The following is a 20,612-nucleotide window of genomic DNA, read 5'->3' as shown; positions in this document are numbered from 1 at the left end:
TACCCCAAAAACATGGGCAAAAAATCTGAGCAGACACCTCACCGAAGAAAATAAATAGATGGGAAATAAATATATGAAAAGATGATCAACATCTTTTTTCATTAGGGAATTGCAAATTACAAAAACAATGGGATACCATTACACACTTATTTGAATGGCTAAAGCTGACAACACCAAATGCTAGTGATGATACTGAACAATATGAACTCTCATTCATTGGTGGTGGAAATGCAAAATGGGACAGCCACTTTGGAAGACACTTTGACAGTTCCTTACAAAGCTAAACACAGTTGCACCATAAGGTCCAGCCATCCACTCCTAGGTGTTTACCCAAATGATTTGAAAACTTATATTCACACAAAAACCTGAACACGAATGTTTATAATCGCCAAAAACTGGAAGCAAACAAATTGTCTTCCTATAGGTAAATTGTGCTACATCCATAAAATGGAATATTATTCAGTGATAAAAAGAAATGAGCTATTAAGGCATGAAGAGGCATGTATGAAACAAATGCATATTGTTAGGTGAAAGAAGCCAGTCTAAAAAGACTAAATACTGTATGATTTCAATTATATGACACCCTGGAAAAGGCAAAACTATGGAGACGGTAAAAAGGTCAGTGTTGCCAGGGGTTCAAAGGATATGTGAGAGGGTTGAACAGATGAAACACACAGGATTTTTTAGGACGCTGAAACTATGCTGTGTGATACTGCAATGGTGGATATGTGACATTACACATTTGTCAAAACACATAGAACTTTACAGCACAAAGAGTGAACCTTAATGTATGCAAATTTAAAAAAATCATTTAGGAGGTTAGGGAATGCAGAATGTGACAAAAGAATCTAACTGTATTACAAATGAAACCACCGCACTGAAGAGGATTAGGGGAGGAAGTGCTGACCTAAGTAACTTTGGAAATGGGTAGACAGTGTAAGACAAAAGTCAAAAGGAACTACACATAAGCATTATACTCTTGTTGATAAAGCTGTTTCCCATGGGAGTAGGAATTAGCAATTCTGATAATGCTGTACATGCATGTTGGAATTGAACAATGAAGTAAATGAATGTCGGATAGGGAAGCCAGGTTCTCCCTGTTAGCGCAGGACTTTACATCTAAGCAAGGAGAGGAGGCTAGTGTAACTCATGATCCAATCCATGCACGGACTAGAGCCGGAGGCACCAGTATAAAGTCATGTTTAGTTTAAGATAGATACAGACACAAATAGGAATAACTACAGCTAAGTGTATACACACAGGTTAGTATGCACACATACATTACCTTGCTTCCTCAGCTGCGAGGGCCTAGAAACAACCACATCCAGTAGCAACAACTACTCCTAGTGTTCAGATCTTAGTCTCTAATACCATTCTCCAATAAAAGGAACCAGGGCTCCTTAAAGAAAATGGATGATTCCATATAGGGCGGGAAAACCCAAGATGAGGCTGAAGTATCTTGCAGTGCCAGAAAGGAAAGTGCTAAAACAAAAACAAAAACAAACCCTACATTGAAGGGGGTATGTCAAAGGGACACAAATATCCATAGGTCAATACTGAATGAATGAATGAATGGAGAGAATAAATAAATCTATGTAAGAGAATTCCAAATAATTTATGTAAATACTCTGTCATCAAGGAGGAGAACCTAACTCCCCACTCCTTAAGTGTGGGCTGCATATGGTGACTTCCTTCCAAAAGAGTACAGTGTGGAGAAGCCGAATAGGAGTAACTTTATAGTGAGAAAACAGTCAAACAGGTGATTCTCAACCAGGTGATTAAGATCAACATGAATAGTGACAGTATATACACTTGATGTGATTCGGTCTTCCTTCCCAAAACCCATAACCGCAGTCTAGCCATGAAAAAAAACCCAGACAAATTCCAATAGGGGGCAGCCTACAAAATACCTGACGAGTACTCCTCAAAAGTGTCACGGCCATCAAAAACATGGAAAGTCTGAAAGTGTCACAGCCAAGGGAAGCCTAGGGACACATGACAACTAAATGTAATGTGGTGTCCTAGATGGAATCCTGGAACAGAAATCCTTTGTCTCAGACTTTACTTCCTGGGAGATACACAGGCTAAGACAGGTGGTACCAGAAGTGACTCTAGCCAGTGGATCTTCAGAATGGGATTCTGGAACTGGATCAATCGTCAGGTGGATGGCAACAAGGACCCCTCTGCTGGTGGTAAGTGGGGTAAGAGAAGCCCTGGGGAGCTGCAGCAACACAATCACCAAGATTCCATTAGGCTGGTTTTGAATGAGGTGCAGGTTTGGCTCACGCAATGGCAGTGCACATGCGTGGTGTGGGGCAGTGGTGACTACAGGGATTATTGAATGAGCTGACTTTTGTTAACACCTTTATGTTGTTGAAAAAAGAAGAGAGAAGAATGACAGGTTTGCGTTAGCCACCGGTCAACTGCAGGAATCAGAAGGCCTCTAAGGCAGTATTTAGTTGCAGCTACTGAGCCAGGTATGGTTATCTCTCCTGGAGCAGATCTACACAGTCCCTGGTACTTGACATGGAACTACTAATCTGATGAATGTATTCTTTCAAATCCCTATCAGTACAGAGGATCAAACAGTTCACTTTTTGTGGACTGGATAACAGTTCACATTCACTGTCTTGCCCAAGGCCTAGGTTAACTCTCCTGTTCCCTGTTACAAAAAGCCCACAGGGACCTTGATCATCTTGACACTCCACAGAATATCAAGCTGGTCCACTTCATTGAGGACACCAAGCTAATCGGACCCCCTGCATGAGCAGGAAATGACAAGTACTCTGAATGCCCAATTAAGACACACGTCTGCCAGAGCGTGGGAGAAAACCCTCTGAGGCATGGCATATGGGTAATGTTCTAGGGGTCCGATGGCCTGGGGCAGGCTGAGACATCCCCTCTAAAGGAAAGGACAAATTGTTGCACCTTGTATCCTCCACCACTAAAAAGGGGGCATGGCACTTAGTGGTCCTCTTTAGATCTTGGAGGCAGTGTATATAGTCCTTGGGAATACTGCTCTGTTTAATTTACCAGGTGATTTGGAAGGCTGCCAATATTGAGTAGGACCCAAAGCAAGACAGAGCTTTACAGTGGGTCAAAGCTACACTACCACTCAGGCCATATGATGCTGTGTATCCAATCATGCTAGAGGTATCCAGCTCCTGACATGTCACTGAGCCCTAGTAGAGACTGAGCACCTGACCATGGGACATCAAGTAACTATGTGATCCAGAGCTGCCCACTGTGAAGTGGGTGATAGAGATCCACTGTCATAAGACTGCAGGGATGCAACAGCAATCCACTATACTATGGAAAGTATTCATTTGTTATCCGGTTTAAGCAGGTCTGGAGGGAACAAGCAAGTTACAAATAATAGGTGGCCTACTCTCCCCTGTCACCTAGTTGAAGACGGACTGCCAGTATACTTATAGCCCCACCTGGCAGAGCCTCAAAGGATGTGGTGAAAGGGAATCCTCCCCCTGAGCAGAGCTTCAAGCAGTGCACTGGACGGTTGACTCTGTACGGAGGAAGAAAGGACCTGAGACGTGCATGGACCTGTGGGCAGGGGCACATAGCTCGTCTAGTTGATTAAGAGTCCAGATGGAGCGAGACTGAAAGATCATTTGGAGAAGAGGCACAAACTGTACTTGTGGGAGTGAGCACAGACCTTGAGGATCTTTGGGCTTCATATTAATACCCACCAAAAGAGCATCTACTGCAGAGGAAGTACTGAGCAACCAGGCAGAGGATGTCTTTTCAGGGGTCAGCCTGCTTTGTCTTTGGCTGCCCCAACCCTTGTGTAATTGACCTATGAACAGAGTGGCCACAGCTGCAGGGATGGTGGTTATACGTGGCCCAGCAGCACTGGCTTTCTCTCCAATAGAAAAAACAGATACTGAGGCACTGATCTGCACTGTCCTTTAAGGAGACCAGCTGTCACTCGGAGCGGGTAGAGATTGTCCCTACTGGGACTGATACTAACTCTAGATATGGGTTTTGCCTCTTCCGCCAGCACCACAATCCGAGGGCTTTACTGGCATGGGAGTCCACACAACATCAGACCAGGGGCCCGTTTTACAGCAAAGGAGGCATGACAGTTAGCACATGGCCGTGGGATCCACTGGTTTTACTACCTACCTACCTCATCACCTACAACCAGCCAGCCTAATGGAATGGTGGGACCTGTACCCCGGCCCTTCAAGGGTATGTGCATTGAACCAGCAGCCACTACATGGTGCCGCGTCTTCAGTGGCTAATCCGTTGGTCTGGGAACGAGGAGTGGAAGAACTCTCTCTTTTGGCAAAGAAAAGCTGCCTTGATCCCACATTTTCTCCAAATGCCAAGAACCCCGTGGTAGACACCCTGGCTAATGGCTTAGTTTTGGGGATGGCTAGAAGAGGGGAGGAGTATCAAAAACCCTGGAATTACAGGTGAAGAGGTGAAGTTAATTTATTTTAGGTCGGCAACAGACAACACGGACAGAACAGAATGTGCCAGGCTGGTCCTCTGGCCAGAGACCTGGGCTGAGATCTCTTGCGGTTTCCTCTCAAGACCCAGCCCAGGATGTGGATGTACACAGCGGAGGCTTAAACTGTTTTACTGACTAATAAAGTATATGAAAAGTACTAGGAAAGAAGCAATAGTACAAACGAGATCAAAATGAGAATTAACAATGACACGGCCAAATATTCATGCAGCAACGTACTGATAGTTATAAAACAAATGATTAGTTTGGTTTTTAGGTTTTTGGTTTGGTTGATAGTGTCAGTTGGTTTAGAAACCCACCTTTCATTATTCTAACAAAAAGAGAAATGGAGTTCAAAGATTTTCAACAGGGCAGTTTTACATCAAAGCATTTTTACTACAGTGCTTTTTAAAGTTAATAAGTAACAAAGAAGATTAATAATTAGCAAGAAAATATGCCTGTTGAAAGCAAATTTGTGGCCTAAAACATCAATCCTGCCAAATAAAAAGGTGAATTAAAACATTAAAAAAATAAGAATGAAAGATACGAGCCTGGCCCGTTAAAAAATTTTTTTATTGCATGTAAAAAGTACTACTTTCTAGTGTGGTTTGAATATTTGATAATAACTATATGTAACATAGTTGTCTACCTATAAATCTTTTTTGCTGGAAATAAAATTAAGTGGCAAAGAAAGCAACAGAATATATTTCTTATCAATGTGCATTATAAAATCATTTATTCAGCCTCCTCCTGCTCTATGATGTTTTATTTTCTAGAGTAAGCTATGCGGCAGGATGTGTGTAAGGGCGTTTAGAGCACTGACAGATGATGGTATGAGCTTAATCTCCTTGCAAACTGGGTATTTTTAAAAAGGTAAAGAGCCAGCTTGTTGATTTCTGCTTCTTTTGTTCTTGAAGTATGAGCATGGCAGCTTTATTTCTTAGGAGGTCACTACACAGGGGGAACAATCTTTCTAGACAAATACACTGTGAGTTAAGCCAAAAAAATCCTCTAATAAACAAACAAAACAGTCTGTTACTATTTGCAGTTAGTATGTTATCTTGTAAAAATAAAATCAAACAGGTCTCCACTTGTCGAACAAATAGGGAGAGAGGATGATAACGGGTTTTGTTTGGTTTCTATCATTGTGGGCAAGGGAATGCTTCGCTTTGTCCTCCAACAGATAACCAGTTTCCATAAACTCCCAACACCTACATACATTAGCAATGAACCTCGAGGGGTCAGATCTGCCAGTCTCTAGTGAGAACATCTGCATACAATAAAAGCTGTATAATCGAAAGGTCCCAAACTGAGCCTGCAGGTCAAACATTGTCTGCTGATGTGTTTTGTTGGGGCTGAATGGTGTTAAAAAATTTTTTTTTAATTTCTTGTCAACATTTTAAAATCATATTGCATTCTCACTAAAAGTAACCAGGGCTCCTTGGAGAAATGGCTTATTCTAGAGCTGGGGCAGGATGAGCCTGGAACATTTCGTTATGCCCCACGGTAAAGAAGTACACAAGGAATGATAGGCATCTGTCAGACCAAGGAGCTGGGTCCAAGGAGCCCCAAATGGACAAATGTGTGACAATTTGAGAATCAAAAAGAATGACAGCGATGATTTGTAACACGTTGAATTTTTTAAAAATCCATAATTCACAGTGACACTAAAAACTGTGTGTATTGGGGGCAGGGGCATGGGTGAAAAAAGCTCTTTTTACAGAAAAATTATAACTAATGAATGTAGAAAGAATTTTTGAAATCACCATTTTACAATAACTCTTATTATAATTGATTCGGGCAAGGATCATTGGGTGACAGTTGTTGGGGAATAAGGCAGTCACACTGTTTCAAAGTATCACCCCACAGATTGCTTATTAATTATAAAGGGGAAAATGTTTCTTTACAGTTGAGGAATATGACAGACCCGTCTTAACCAAGAGATTAAAACTGAGAGCACCAATTACAGGACAAAATGATATCATGTATTTCCTGAAGAGAACTAGTGTGATGGACACAGCCTCATCCATGTGTATCCTTGCTGAAAACATTTACCCTGTATCAAATCATGTGGAAACAGTGAGACTTATGTTGAGGCACATTCTGCAAAGCAGTTGACCTGGACTCTTCAAAAATGTCAATACCATGAAAGACGGAAAAAAGAATTTAAAAGTTAGAGAACTGTTGGACAGCCACATGTAAATCAATGAAGTTAGAACACACCCTCTCACCACACACAAAAATAAACTCAAAATGGTTTTAAAGGCTTAAACATAAGACATGACATCATAAAACTCCTAGAAGAGAACATAGGCAAAACATTCTTTGACATAAATCATACCAACATTTTCTTAGGTCAGTCTCCCAAGGCAATAGAAATAAAAACAAAAATAAACAAATGGGACCTAATCAAACTTATAAGCTTTTGCATAGCAAAGGAAACCATAAACAAAAAGAAAAGACAACTGACAGAATGGGAGAAAATGTTTGCAAACAATGCGACCGACAAGGGCTTAATTTCCAAAATATATAAACAGCTCATACAACTCAATAACAAAAAAACAAACAACCCAATTGAAAAATGGGCATAAGACCTAAACAGACATTTCTCCAAAGAAGACATACAAATGGCCAACAGGCACATGAAAAGATGCTCAACATCACTAATTATTATAGAAATACAAATCAAAACTACATTGAGGTACCACCTCACACCAGTCAGAATGGCCATCACTAAAAAGTCTACAAATAATAAATGCTGGAGCGGGTGTGGAGAAAAGGGAACCCTCTTACACTGTTGGTGGGATGTAAGCTTGTGCAGCCACTCTGGCAAACAGTATGGAGGTTCCTCAGAAAACTAAAAATAGAATTACCATATGATCCAGCAATCCCACTTCTGGGCATATACCCAGACAAAACTATAATTCAAAAAGATACATGGACCCCTACGTTCATAGCAGCACTATTCACAATAGCCAAGACATGGAAACAACCTAAATGTCCATCAACAGATGAATGGATAAAGAAGATGTGGTACATATATACAATGGAATACTACTCTGTCATGAAAAGAACAAAATAATGTCATTTGCAGCACATGGATGCAACTAGAGATTATCATACTAAGTGAAGTAAGTCAGAAAGAGAAAGACAAATACTATATGATATCACTGATATGTGAAATCTAAAATATGACAAAATGAAGCTATCTATGAAAACAGAAACAGAATCACAGACATAGAGAACAGACTGGTGGTTGCCATGGGGGAGGGGGTTGGGGGAGGGAGGAGTGGTAGGTTGGGATTAGCAGATATAAGCTAGTATATATAGAATGGATAAACAACAAGGTCCTACTGTACAGCACAGAGAACTATATTCAGTACCCTATGATAAACCATAATGGAAAAGAATATTAAAAAAATGTGTATATATGTATAACTGAATCACTTTGCTGTACAGCAGTAATTAACACAACATTCTAAATCAACTATACTTCAATTTAAAAAAAAGTTAGAATACTGTTTTAGATTAAAGGAGACTATAGAAACATGGCAATTAAATGCAATGTATGCTCACTGATTAGATCCTGGATTAAAATATACACATACATACATACATATGTATATATACATATATACACACATATACATATATTCATTATAACATATATAATAATAATATATTATTGAGACAATATGAGAAATTTGAGCACAGACTGTATATTAAATAATAGCATTGAGTCAATGATACATTTCTTGAGTGTGGAAATCACGTTGTGGTACATAGAAAAATTTCTTTATTCTAGGAGATTCATGCTGCATACTTAGGAAAAATGTGTGTGCGTCAGCCAAAAAAGTATGTGTGTTTGTGTGTGTGTGTGTGTGTGACAGAGACAGAGATAGAAAAGAAATGAAGCAGAATTCTAACATTAGAATTAACTAGATTAGTGAATCTAGTTAAAGATATGTAGGTATTCATTGTATTATTCTTTCCTCTTGTGTGCATATATATTGAATTTTTTTTCAAAACAAGAGTTATGGGGGAAAACCCAGGAGATTTTACACAAAATTTTGATCTCTGGCTTTAAAAAAAAGACTCTGAAAGTCTAGTCCCCTTGCAGCCTGTGAGCTGGGTGGGCAGTGGCCACCCACTTCCCACAAGACAGTCTCCAGTTTGCCCTAGTCTCCACTGCTCCATCTTGTCTTGCATTCAGCCCACTCCACTCATTTATGTTACTACTGTGATTCCCCACAGACTTTTGAGTTTGTAATCCCACATAAACCATAACAGAGAATGCTGAACATGGCTAAAACAAGTTACAGAAATATGTTACTAATCTATTATATTTCAATAAGCCAATTAAGCAATATGAAGAAAAGGGACCTAGAAATGGCACCAATTAGCAACAGCAAGATTAAATTGTTAAAGATGTCACAGGATTTCCCCTGGAGACTTCTATGGAGTTGGTAAATGCTATTCAACTAATACGGGGGAAATATTCCTTCAACTAATACTAGGGGAGACGAAGCCTTCAGAAATTATGAAAATTCTGCTTAGATTCTAATGCTAGGGAGCATTTACATGGTACTCTGCTAGCATTCCATGGAATGGGGCCTTGACACAAGAGCACGTGGTATTAAGCACTGCATAAATGCTTTGAAAAACAGGGAACCTTGACAGTCCTGCTCCCCGCAGCACATTACCGTCACCGGGATGGTAATGTGCCCAGCAGTGTTTCTGGTCTGACATTTTGAAACGGGGGAGACCACGTGATGTGCTTCACCTCCAGCTCCTCCCCTTGGAACCCCACCTTTCTGCCTTCCCACCTGTGCCTGTCTCTCTCCTTTCTCTACTGCTCCTCCTGTCTCCTCCTCTCTCCTCTCTCCTTTGCTACTGCTCTTTTGGACCCTCTACTTTCCTGCCCTGGCATCCTCAAGGCTGCTTGACTGCTGTTCGGTGTTTGTCCCCAAAGCACTCTGCTACCCTCAGCAACGTCAGCAAAGCAATGCCAAACAGAGACATAAATCACGGCAATAAGGTGGGCCGGGTTCCAGCGGGCACTGGAGCTTTTGCCCAAGGTCACCCAACAGCTTTGAGCCGGATCAGAAACTGCAGTTCTTAACTGTGGCTCCTGTCCCCAAGCAGTCACACAGCCCACAGCCTCGCTGGAAGTTACTGAAAGTGAGGAGACAGTAGGAAAAAAGGGAATGCTCTGAACATTCAGTAGGGTACTACTATCCATGATTAATTACAGTCAAATGAGAGCATGTTTCTGGCACACAGTACACACTCAACATTCTCAACCTCCCATACCCCGTGGACCTTTTTGTTTTTTTTCATATTTGTCACTCAAAAGAGTCTTTTTACACATTTTTCCTAATCATCTCTCAATGAAATTTTAATTCCAAAAATATACTGTATATATGTATATGTACTATATGTATACCTGTGCTTTATACAATAAAAATGTGAGGACCCAACTCCTAAGAACCAATTTTCATCCTCCTGGGGGTGACACTGCTCTCATTAAGAGTGAATGAACTTTATTGTAATGTTTATAGTAAAGTTTTAAACAGACCTTTTCCCCCATGCTTATCCCCACCTTTGTTGGTAGCAAACCATAACTTTGTGCCTGCTAAAATAATCTATAGAGTTAAGGAACAAGAATTGGAAAAAACTGATATTCCAGTAAGAACCCCAGGCTTCCACGAAAGCCATGAGTCTCAGCACTAAGGCCCGCTGGAGGCAAGGGCGGGATAAACCCTGAGGACCAGTCTCTGGGAGACTTGAGAAAGAGTACAGTGGTGTACATGTTTGGTGTAACATGATGGTTCTGAGGTGTGGCAGCAGCCCGGCATGGACATGGGCACAGACAGAACTGTGTCGGTATCCAGCTCACTAACCCGGAGGCCATGACAAATCATTGACCATCCTACATCCATTAGTAAAACGGGATGACAATACACACCTCCTAAAGTTGTTATAAGTGTAGTTTGTGCATCCTAGGTAACAATCCTTGGCATTTCACCCAAGACCACTGAGTCACCAAATGGCAATATGATTCCTTCTCCTTGTTGTTGCTCTTGCTTGTCTCATCTTCTGGAAGGAGAATAGTCAAACTCTGACTGATGTTAGTCTGATCTACTCTAAGGCCCCTGTACCGTCTGCCTCGCTGCCCAACATCTGCCCAGGCACCTCATAGCTGCTGGCTGGAATTCTTTGATTCCTCTTCCAATAGTTCTACCATTTGCATCGCACAGAGAGAAGGTTCAGTAGCATAGAGGCTTGGGACCTTAGTAATACAATGATTCTGGGTTGGTTGGCTTGTGTTTGTTTTGAACCACACAGTTCTTTGCTTGCTGGACACACAGATATTCCCCAGGGGGCTGGGTTCAATTACAGCCACCTGCTTTATGCAGAAGCAGTACCCACTTCCCGCCACAGGCCTGTGATGCCAGACTTCTTGATTTAAGATGACTTCCTTTCAGGGACTGTCTCCCTCTCTCTCTCTGTAACCTGGCTTCTGTCATGACCGTGGCGCCTCCTATCCAAAATATCTTTATATGCCTGGGACTTCCTTGGTGGTCCTGTGGTTAAGAGTCCATGCTCCCAATGCAGGGGGCCCAGGTTCCATCCCTGGTCCAGGAACTAAGATCCCACATACTGCAACTAAGCACACATGCCGCAACTACTGAGCCCGCGCTCTAAAGCAGCGGCCCCCAACCTTTTCGGCACCAGGGACCGGTTTCGTGGAAGACAATTTTTCCACAAACCGGGAGTGGGGTGTGGGGTGTTTCTGGCGGTAATGCTGGCGATGGGGGAGCAGCAGATGAAGCTTTGCTTGCTCGCCCACTGCTCATCTCCTGCTGTGCGGCCCGGTTCCTAGGGGTCGGGGACCCCTGCTCCAGAGCCTGCACGCCGCAACTAGAGAAGCCCAAGCGCCGCAACAAAGACCCAGGACAGCCAAAATTAATTAATTAATTAATTAATTAATTAATTAGAAAAATATATCTTTCTATGCTTGAACCCTAGTTATGGAAAAGGGGTGAACACTTTCCCGAAGGGGTCATGGCTCACCACACAAATCAGATGTCGTACACCCTGCTAGAAGAAGTTCTAGGCCAACAGCTTTAAGACAGCTGTGGGTCCTGTTACCTAAAGACTAAGAAGAGTGTGTGGAAAGAACCTAGCAACATTCCAAATAAAAGAAGAGGTGGGGCTTCCCTGGTGGCGCAGTGGTTGAGAATGTGCCTGCCAATGCAGGGGACACGGGTTCGAGCCCTGGTCTGGGAAGATCCCACTTGCCGTGGAGCAACTAGGCCCGTGAGCCACAACTACTGAGCTTGCGCGTCTGGAGCCTGTGCTTCGCAACAAGAGAGGCCACGATAGTGAGAGGCCCGCGCACCGCGATGAAGAGTGGCCCCCGCTTGCCGCAACTAGAGACAGCCCTCGCACAGAAATGAAGACCCAACACAGCCAAAAATAAATAAATAAATTAATTAATTAATTAAAAAAAAAAAAAAAAGAAGACGTGGCCTAATCTCCTAGCTGGTCCATGAACTGGTCTTTTATTATAATAGTTATTTTGGGTCATGGTCTAGGTTGGTAACTCAAGGTCATGGCTACAGGAATTCTCTCCCTCCATTAGCATACGAATATACTTATTTCTCCATATTAAAAACAACTTCACAAACTCTCTCTTGATGCCACATCCTTCCAAGCACACACTGCCCCATTTCTCGGCTTCCTTTTATGATAAAACTCCTCAGAAGAGTTGCCTCTATCACTGTCTTCACTTTGCTCTTCTCATCCTCTCTTGAACCCTCTCTGATGAAGCTTTCGTTCCTACCACTCTACCCACATAGCTCTCATTAGTCTCAAATGACCCTCATATTTTCAAAGCCAATGGCTAATTCTAAGCCTGTACTAAAGGTGACCTTTGACACCATTGAGCATCCCCCTCATTCTTGAAACATTTTCTTCCCTCAGCTTTTTTTTTTTTTTTTTGCCACACCACACGGCTCATGGAATCTTAGCTCCCAGACCAGGGATCGAACCCGGGCCCCCTGCAGTGGAACTGCAGAGTCCTAACCACTGAACCATCAGGGAATTCCCTTCTCTCAGCTCTTAAGAACATTGCTCTTGGGATTGTCCTGCCTTGAAGATCACCCCTTCTTACCTCTTTTGCTGATTCCTCAGCTTCCTGACCTCCAGATGCTGGCGCTCCAGGGCTCAATCTTTGGTATTTGTCTCTCCATTCCCCATGGTGGTATCTCCAACCCGGACTTTTCCCTGAATGCCAGACTTGTGCATTTAATTGCCCACTTTACAGTGGGTTTACACCTCAAATATAACATATCCAAAACAGAACTTTTGACTTCCTTTCCCCCAGATTTGCACCTGGGTCTCCCTATCACAGTGAATGATCTCTTCATTCTTCCAGGTACTCAACTGAAGAACTTTGGAGTCATTCGTGATTCCTCAGCCAACCATCGGATTCCTATGTGCTCTTCTCTCAGAATAAATCTTGAATTTGACCACCTCCACTGCTGCCCCTCTGACCCAAACCCCATCACCTCACACCTGGATCACATTAGCAGTCTTCTAACAGATCTTCCTGCTCATGGAGCTGGAGTAACCAGCAGCTAGAGGAACCCTTCTAGGGTATAAGTCATGCCAGGGCACCCCTCTGCTCAAAACCCTCTGATGGCTCCCATCTCATTCAAAGTAAAATCCACAGTTCCTACCATGGCCCACAGGGCCCTCATATCTAACCCCCTCATCTCTCTAACTTCATCTCCTATGGCTCTCTTTCTCACTTCCTCTGCTCCAGCCACCCTCATCTCTTTGCTCCTCCTAGAACACACCCGAACACACCTAGAACACCTCACTTGATCTTGCCTTGGGGCCTCTGTCTTACTCTTCCCCTTGCTTGGAATGCTTTCCCCCTAAATAGCTTCAAGAGTCACTCCTTCACATTTCTGCTGGAATGTCTTCAAATGTCATTCATCAGGAAGGCTCTTCCTAACCACTCTATATAAAAAAGCAAGCCCCTCCATCACCTTTACCCCCTTATCCTGCTTCATTTTCACCACTTGACATATAATCATTTGTTTACTATTAGTCTCTCCTTATTTGTGAGGACAGGAGCCTAGAACAGTGTCTGGTACATGGCAGGAATTCTGTAAAAACTTGCCAAATGAACACATGTCAACTATCTTACACACAGGTGTCTCATCAAAAACACTGACTGAAAATATTGACTTCTTTCTTTTTTTTCCACAATGGAAAGTGAGCTTGAGAAAGGGTAGGATAGTTGCTTTGAGCTCAGGTATGGCAGTATAATTTTATTACTGTCACTAGAATGGTACTTAATGTTCTTAGAGTATGAGCTGACTAACTTTAACTGGAGCAATTGTTTATTCTTCTAAAAGCCTGGAAAACATAAGATTCAAATGAAAACATTAACGGGTTGACTGCAGTAGGACCTCTTGGTGAAGAGCGAATTACATTTAGTTTAGGGAGCAGTTTATTAGCACAAATACTGAATTTATCTCATAAAAATGTGTCACACTTTTTTCCCCAAATGGCATGAAGTAATGTTATTTGAAAAGTGTTTCAAATTTTCAGAAAAAATGTTTTCTAAAAATATTAGCAAAATAGGTTTCTTGATAATAATTATTATCCTTAAAATCATTTACCAATGTATAGTTACATCTTCATATATGCTTTCACATCAAGAATGAGAAACACTGTAGATGTGGTGCCTTAATAATTATGCAATTGACTGCTGGACAATTCACTCCCATGATCTTATCTGCTTAATGGAAACAACTGTAATTTTTAAAAGAGTTTGACAGCAACTATTGGGAGCTGCTTTAAATCATTAAATAAATGGTTTAAAAAACATACAAGCAATTCTCTGAGGACAGATACATGCCAAATTCTATAACATAAAATCCAGGGACTTCCCTGGTGGCGCAGTGGTTAAGAATCTGCCTGCCAATGCAGGGGACACGGGTTCGATCCCTGGTCCAGGAAGATCCCACATGCCGCGGAGCAACTAAGCCCATGTACCACAACTACTGAGCCCACGTGCCACAGCTACTTAAGCCCATGCACTCTAGGGCCCGCGTTCTGCAACTACAGAGCCCTCATGCTGCAACTACTGAAGTCTGCTCGCCTAGAGCCCGCACTCTGCAACAAGAGAAGCCACTGCAATAAGAAGCCCGTGCACCACGACGAAGAGTAGCCCCTGCTCGCTGTAACTAGAGAAAGCCCATGCGCAGCAACGAAGACCCAACGCAGCCAAAAAAAAAAAAAAAAAAATCCAAGGGACCATTCAGTTCTTTTGTGGTATTAGTATTTCGTTGTATCAGATAGATACTATAAGTAGGACATCATCTGATCTGGGGAGTCTCTTTGTTCGCAGACATAGTACTAACTTTCATGAAATTTAGGCTGCACAAAACAGATGATGTCTTCATTTTCATCAATGGATAGTGAAATGAGAAAAATAAGGGCAATGATCTCTCTCTCTGTCACACACACACACACACACACACACACACCTACACACTCATACACTCTCACACACCTGAGAAATGTATATATAGAGAGATGTTGTTTTAGTTGTCAACTACTCTCTCAGGAAGACTGCTTTTTTCCTAAAATTGGGTCTTTCCTAGTTTTTTTAAAATATTAAAACGTCCTTTCATTTATGAAGTGATGGTGATAACCCAGTCTCTTAAAATGCCGACCAATCTGTAAAAAAAAAAAAAAATTTTTTTGAAATTTTATTGGTCCATGAAATTCAAAAGTCTGCAAATGATAACTTTCTAAAAAAAAATCTTGGCTGGCTTCCCTCTTTTCACGTGAAAGCCAGATTCCTCAGCCTGGCATTCAAAGCCTTCTACATCTGGTCTTAATCTACCTTTCTTGCTTTCCTTATCATAATAAGAGCAGTCTGGGCCTCAGCCCTTGCTTGTTCTCACCTGCTAAGGTCACTGAGGTACCTTCAGCCTCAGTCTTCCTAGTTCTTGACCTTAGCAGGGGTCATTAACAGCCCCAGTTCTGTGAGGGGTGTGCAAGGAAAATCCTAGGAACTCACACTCACTGAGCCCCTGAGCCCTTGAACCTGGGCCCATGGAACTGTGCTTGGTTCCGGTTTAGTATTCCCCTTCCATGGGCCCTAGAGCTCTGCCTTGAATGCAGCTCAGATGGGGCCCTAAAACACTAGCTTAGACCTCAGCAGTTTCCTGTTCTCAGGGACAACAACATGTCCCCAAGGCAGGTTCCAAACCCCAAAGGCCACCTGGGACCAAGGTGCAGCTATGTGCTAATCATCACTTATCCCAGGGCCAGACCTGTTTTCCAAGAAATTCCTCACACCCCCTCCTAATGGACGCTGGCTTCCTTTCCTTCTCTTTTCTCCCAGGCCTGTTAGCCCAGCAGGCATCTTGGCTAAGACTTTGGGGTTATTACCTGTGTTCCTTCAATATACTGTTTTCCACGTATGCACCTCTTTTTTCCCTAGGAGAGACTGTCTGCCCTGAATGCCTTATCTCTTATTCCATGTCTCCCTAAACATTTCAAAGTCTAGTTCAAGCAAGCCTCCAAACACTTTATTTAGAGGGTTCATGACAGGCATAGAGAGACAAGGTGAATGACACAGGCCCTGCCCATTAGGAACCCAGTCTATTGGGTGTAAGAGCTGAGGGGAAATTCATCTTCCGCCAGTTAAGCATCTGAAAGGCAGGATGTACAACTTCACGTAAACATTGTTTTAGGTACAATGGGGTTCCATAAATATTTACTGAATAAATAAATGGAGAAAGTATGACTTCATTTAACAAACCCTCAATTCATTTATCCAGCAAATATTTAAGCACCCATTATGTGTTAGGAATATCACAGAATTCTGAAAAGTTAGGGCTTGAAGGGACAGGCTCTACTGATAATCTAGTCCCATCACCTGATACAGATCAGGGGAGTCTCAGCTGTGCACTTGATTTTGGAGAATGGAATGCTGTGTGCTTTGTAATCAGGCTCCTGTGCACTCAGCTGTATCCTTCAGAGGACATCAATATTCAGTTACTCAAGAGAACACATTTGACTTCCTAATTTATTGGCAACATCTACCCTTCCTAAGAGTTTATTTTGTTAACATCTTTTTTTCAATCCAACAATAACATTTATTGGTATTACATGCCAAGTGGTTGATACAGAGATCTAGAGGTGAGGTCCCCATCCTGACGGAACTGAATTAATTCAGGGACTAAACTTGTAAACACCGTATTGCTAAAGAATAGTGAGAGGTTTCAGAGAGGTGCTCGCAGGTGACCTTCAGAATCAGAAAAAGAGTCTCTCTCCACTAGAAATAGACTGGCTTTTCTTTGGAGTAAATGGGCCCTTTGAAATACAATTATCACCTTCTCCGCTAGCGAAAGCCTGAGAAAGTGAAAAACATCCATGGGCCCCGGAGAAACAGTGAGACCCTCTCTCTCCCTGTGTAGAGTGGGAGAGCAGGGCAACCAGGCGGTGGGATGGGCAAACACTGCTTGTCTCGCTCTTTCCTAGGGGAGTACTTCACAGGGGCTTTGGAAGTGTCTTCTCAGAATTGACAACATCCAGTTGGTAAAGAATGTCCTAGACCCAAATAAAGTCGTCCCCACCCACCCGTTTTAATTTATCCAAAGCCCTCCACTTCCCATTTGGGGTCCTTATCCAGAGATAACCCCACACACTCAATTCATGGGGAGAAGAAGACTTTTAGAGAGGCCTGGAGAAAATGGAGAAGCAAAGGTAAGAGAAAATCTCCTGGATGTTCCACTGAGCTCGCACGAGGTTGCTCTTTCCTTGTTGGATAGTTAGTTGTACTTGTCAGAACACAGAGGCCCTAACCAACCCCTACGGAGAAAGTTAATCTGTTGAAAGTTAACCCACACTGCATTCATTACAGGGCGCATTCTACGTAGGGTAGGATTTGGGTTTCATCTTCACAGAAATTCAGAAAAGAAGGAAAGATACTTTCCTTCTTCATTTCCATTCCAGGAAAAAAATACCTTCAGCTTATAATAAACAGCTCCCCTCCCCCCCCATATCATGGTCTCCAAGAGTTAACTGATGAACAGTCTTAAAGCAATCATTTCACTTTTTTGAGAAAAATCCTTCTTCTAGAGACAAGACGTTATATAGTTCAGCAGTAGATAAATGTGAGGCATAATGAAAACCTGTCAGCTTCCTAGCTGTTTGAAAACAGGTGAATGATTAATTCTCTTCATGGACTCAGAACATCAACAGAAGCTAGTCTAGAAGTTTAAAAATCATGGAAAGTTCCTGTACTATAAAAGTTGATGGCTTTTCATGAACCAGATCTACAGGTGACATGGGAAAGAAGCCACTGGGAAGAAAAATAAAATATCCCACAGCAAGTCTGAGAGTGAATACCATCGTTCCCTGCACTTATGTCTCCACTTTCTAATTCATTATATAATTGGTGACTCATGCACAGATGTCCCATTTGTGTCACTGAGGACAGAAGTCCGTGAAGGAAGAAGATGTGGCCACATCTCAAGGCATTTATTTCACATAACATGACTCACTTTCATTTTTTTAGTCCCTGAAAATTCACTTTAAAGAATCCATTACCAGGACTTCCCTGGTGGTGCAGTGGTTAAGAATCTGCCTGCCAATGCAGGGAACAGGGGTTTGATCCCTGGTCTGGGAAGATCCCACATGCAGCAGAGCAACTAAGCCCAAGCGCCAGAGCTACTGGGCCTGCGCTCTAGAGCCCGCGAGCCACAACTACTGAAGCCTGAGTGCCTAGAGCCAGTGCTCCACAACAAGAGAAGCCACTGCAAGGAGAAGCCCGTGCACCTCAATGAAGAGTAGCCCCTAGAGGGGTGGGATAGGGAGGGTGGGAGGGAGATGCAAGAGGGAGGGGATATGGGGATGTATGTATGCATATAGCTGATCCACTTTGTTATACAGCAGAAACTAACACAACATTGTAAAGCAATTATACTCCAGTAAAGATGTTAAAAAAAAAAGAGTAGCCCCCGCCGCAACTAGAGAAAGCCTGCGCTCAGCAATGAAGACCCAACACAGCCTAAATAAATAAATTAATTTTTAAAAAAATCCATTACCTTGAGCATGCGGATTTCTCGAAGGGCGATTTTCTTTATGACAGGGTCATCTTCTGATTCCAGAAACCTCTTGATGGCCACAATCTGACCCGTGTCCCTGTTTCTGCATTTGAAAACAACTCCATAGGATCCTTCGCCAATTTTCCCAATTTTTTCATACTTCTCCATCACAGAAGAATAAATCTTCTTTAAACGGATCTTCACATTGTTTGAAAATGTCGCTTATAAAATCTTGACATGAACACACTGCACTAGAGCTTCACTCAACGATGGGTCTTTGTCAAGGACCTAGGACAGAAGACGGCACTCGTTATAGAATTAGGAACCGACCCATTCCCTTAAAGCCTCGCCCCTCAGCCGTGGCCACTTGATCAAGGGTGACAGCCTGGAGTCAGCTGCCTTTGGTAACTCAAGTTTAATCGTCTGTTATATACCCTGCAAGTTAAAATGTAACCCGTCATCCTAAAACGAACTGAGTTGTAAGACAATCTATCTTTTTAATGGTAAGTTCATCCTATCTAAGACACATGAGGTGGCTGGAGGACCGGGAAGGGTAAGGGCTTCCCCAGTTCTGATATCGGGTTTCATTTCCCTTCGGCAAGAAGACACCGCCCGGCTCCCCGCGCGGGCGACAGTGGCGAGGCCCCGCCGGAGGGGAGAGCCCTGCGAGGCGCCCGCCCCGCGCCCCGCGCCTCCAGGGGCGGGCCCGGAGCTCTGTGGGAAGCAGGGCCGCGCCGTCCCGCCGCTGGGCGGGGCCACCTCTCCCGCCCCGCCGCTGCTGCGCGGCCGCGGGGAAACCCGCCAGCGCCGCCCCGGCTTCCCACCCGCGCCCCGGCCCGCGCCGCGCAGCCTCGAGCGGCGCCACGTGGCGGCCCGGCCCCCGCCTCCCTCACCGCCCAGGACTCACGGTGCCGCAGCTGTCGGGCCGGCCTAGCTCCTGCCTCGCCGACTCCCGCCCAGCTCGGTCGCGGCCGGCCGGCCCGCGATCCCTATGGGAACCGGCCCCCGCCCCGGCCTGGCCAGGGCGGGGCCGCAGCGCCCCTGCTTCCCTCCCGGACCCGGTCGCCGTCCTTGCTGCGGCGAAAGGCCCTGGTGGGCTGCCTCGGAGCCTGGGAGAAGCTGTTCTGGACGTGGGCCCGGGTCCCTGCACGTCCCTCTGCCGGGGAGAGGAGGCCTGCAAGATGGCAAACTCCAGCAGGTCGTGGAAAACGCAGCTCTGGCAGAGTCGGCCGGGAAGACGCCTGCGCTAGGAGCCCCTCACCCCACGCAGCCTGTACCACACCGTGTGATAACTGTGATTACTCCCCTGTATTCTCCGCGAGACTGAATGCCTTGAGGGCAGCTTCTGTGTCTGTCCTGGTCAGTGCTGTAGCAGCCAGTAATGAATGAATGAATGAATGAGAGAAAGGGGGAGAGGAAAAGAGGAAGTATGATGACAGTACGACGACTGAAATTGGTTAGAGTCTGCACGTACCCCCACTAGCTTGGGAGTTGTGGTGGGGCGGGGCGGTGCTTGACCGTTGACTTCCACTAGAGCTGGGCTTATAATGTGGGAGATGGAGGCTTACAGAGCCTGCCCTATCTTACGTTCCTTATTTACATCCTTCTCCCGACTGGCTCCTACTCGCTCAGGTCGGAGCACAATGGTGGAAAATTAACGGACTTGGAGGAAATCACTAAATAAGGTAATTTGCCACTGGGCAGATTGCCTCAGTACTTTATCATCTATCCCTTTCCATATGCCCAGCATTGAGATGGGTGTTGCCTGGAAGCAATAGCTGAGGAGAGAAAATTTGCATACTGCCTAGAAACGGGGACCAATCCTGTGCCAAGCAGCATGCCACTAAATGTAAATCAGGATAGGATTCAGGAAGGAGCTGGAGCTGGGAGGAGAGAGATTGGTGGCTGCCTTGAAAATGGAGTGGCATATAGATGGGGTCCAGGGATGGGCTGGAGGTGAACCTCCCAGAAATGGTTTGCAAATGGCGACCACTGAT

General features: G+C 43.9%; 1 protein-coding gene across 1 annotated transcript in view; it reads right to left on the bottom strand.

Moving 5' to 3' along the window:
• The window catches only part of CDKL1 (cyclin dependent kinase like 1), a 52,297-nt gene extending 32,248 nt beyond the window's left edge, over positions 1-20,049 (bottom strand). The window contains exons 1-2 of the mRNA XM_068545630.1: positions 19,523-20,049; positions 18,616-18,903 (exon numbers count right to left, since the gene is read on the bottom strand). Coding sequence (XP_068401731.1) covers positions 18,616-18,783 — 168 coding nt within the window. The 5' untranslated portion in view covers positions 18,784-18,903; positions 19,523-20,049. The remainder of the gene's footprint in view (positions 1-18,615; positions 18,904-19,522) is intronic.
• Positions 20,050-20,612: the final 563 nt, after the last annotated feature.

This window comes from Eschrichtius robustus, chromosome 1 (assembly GCF_028021215.1).
Source record: "Eschrichtius robustus isolate mEscRob2 chromosome 1, mEscRob2.pri, whole genome shotgun sequence".
Taxonomy (NCBI): domain Eukaryota; kingdom Metazoa; phylum Chordata; class Mammalia; order Artiodactyla; family Eschrichtiidae; genus Eschrichtius; species Eschrichtius robustus.
The sequence above is the reverse complement of the archived record's forward strand: the minus strand, read 5'-3'. Positions and strand labels throughout refer to the sequence as shown.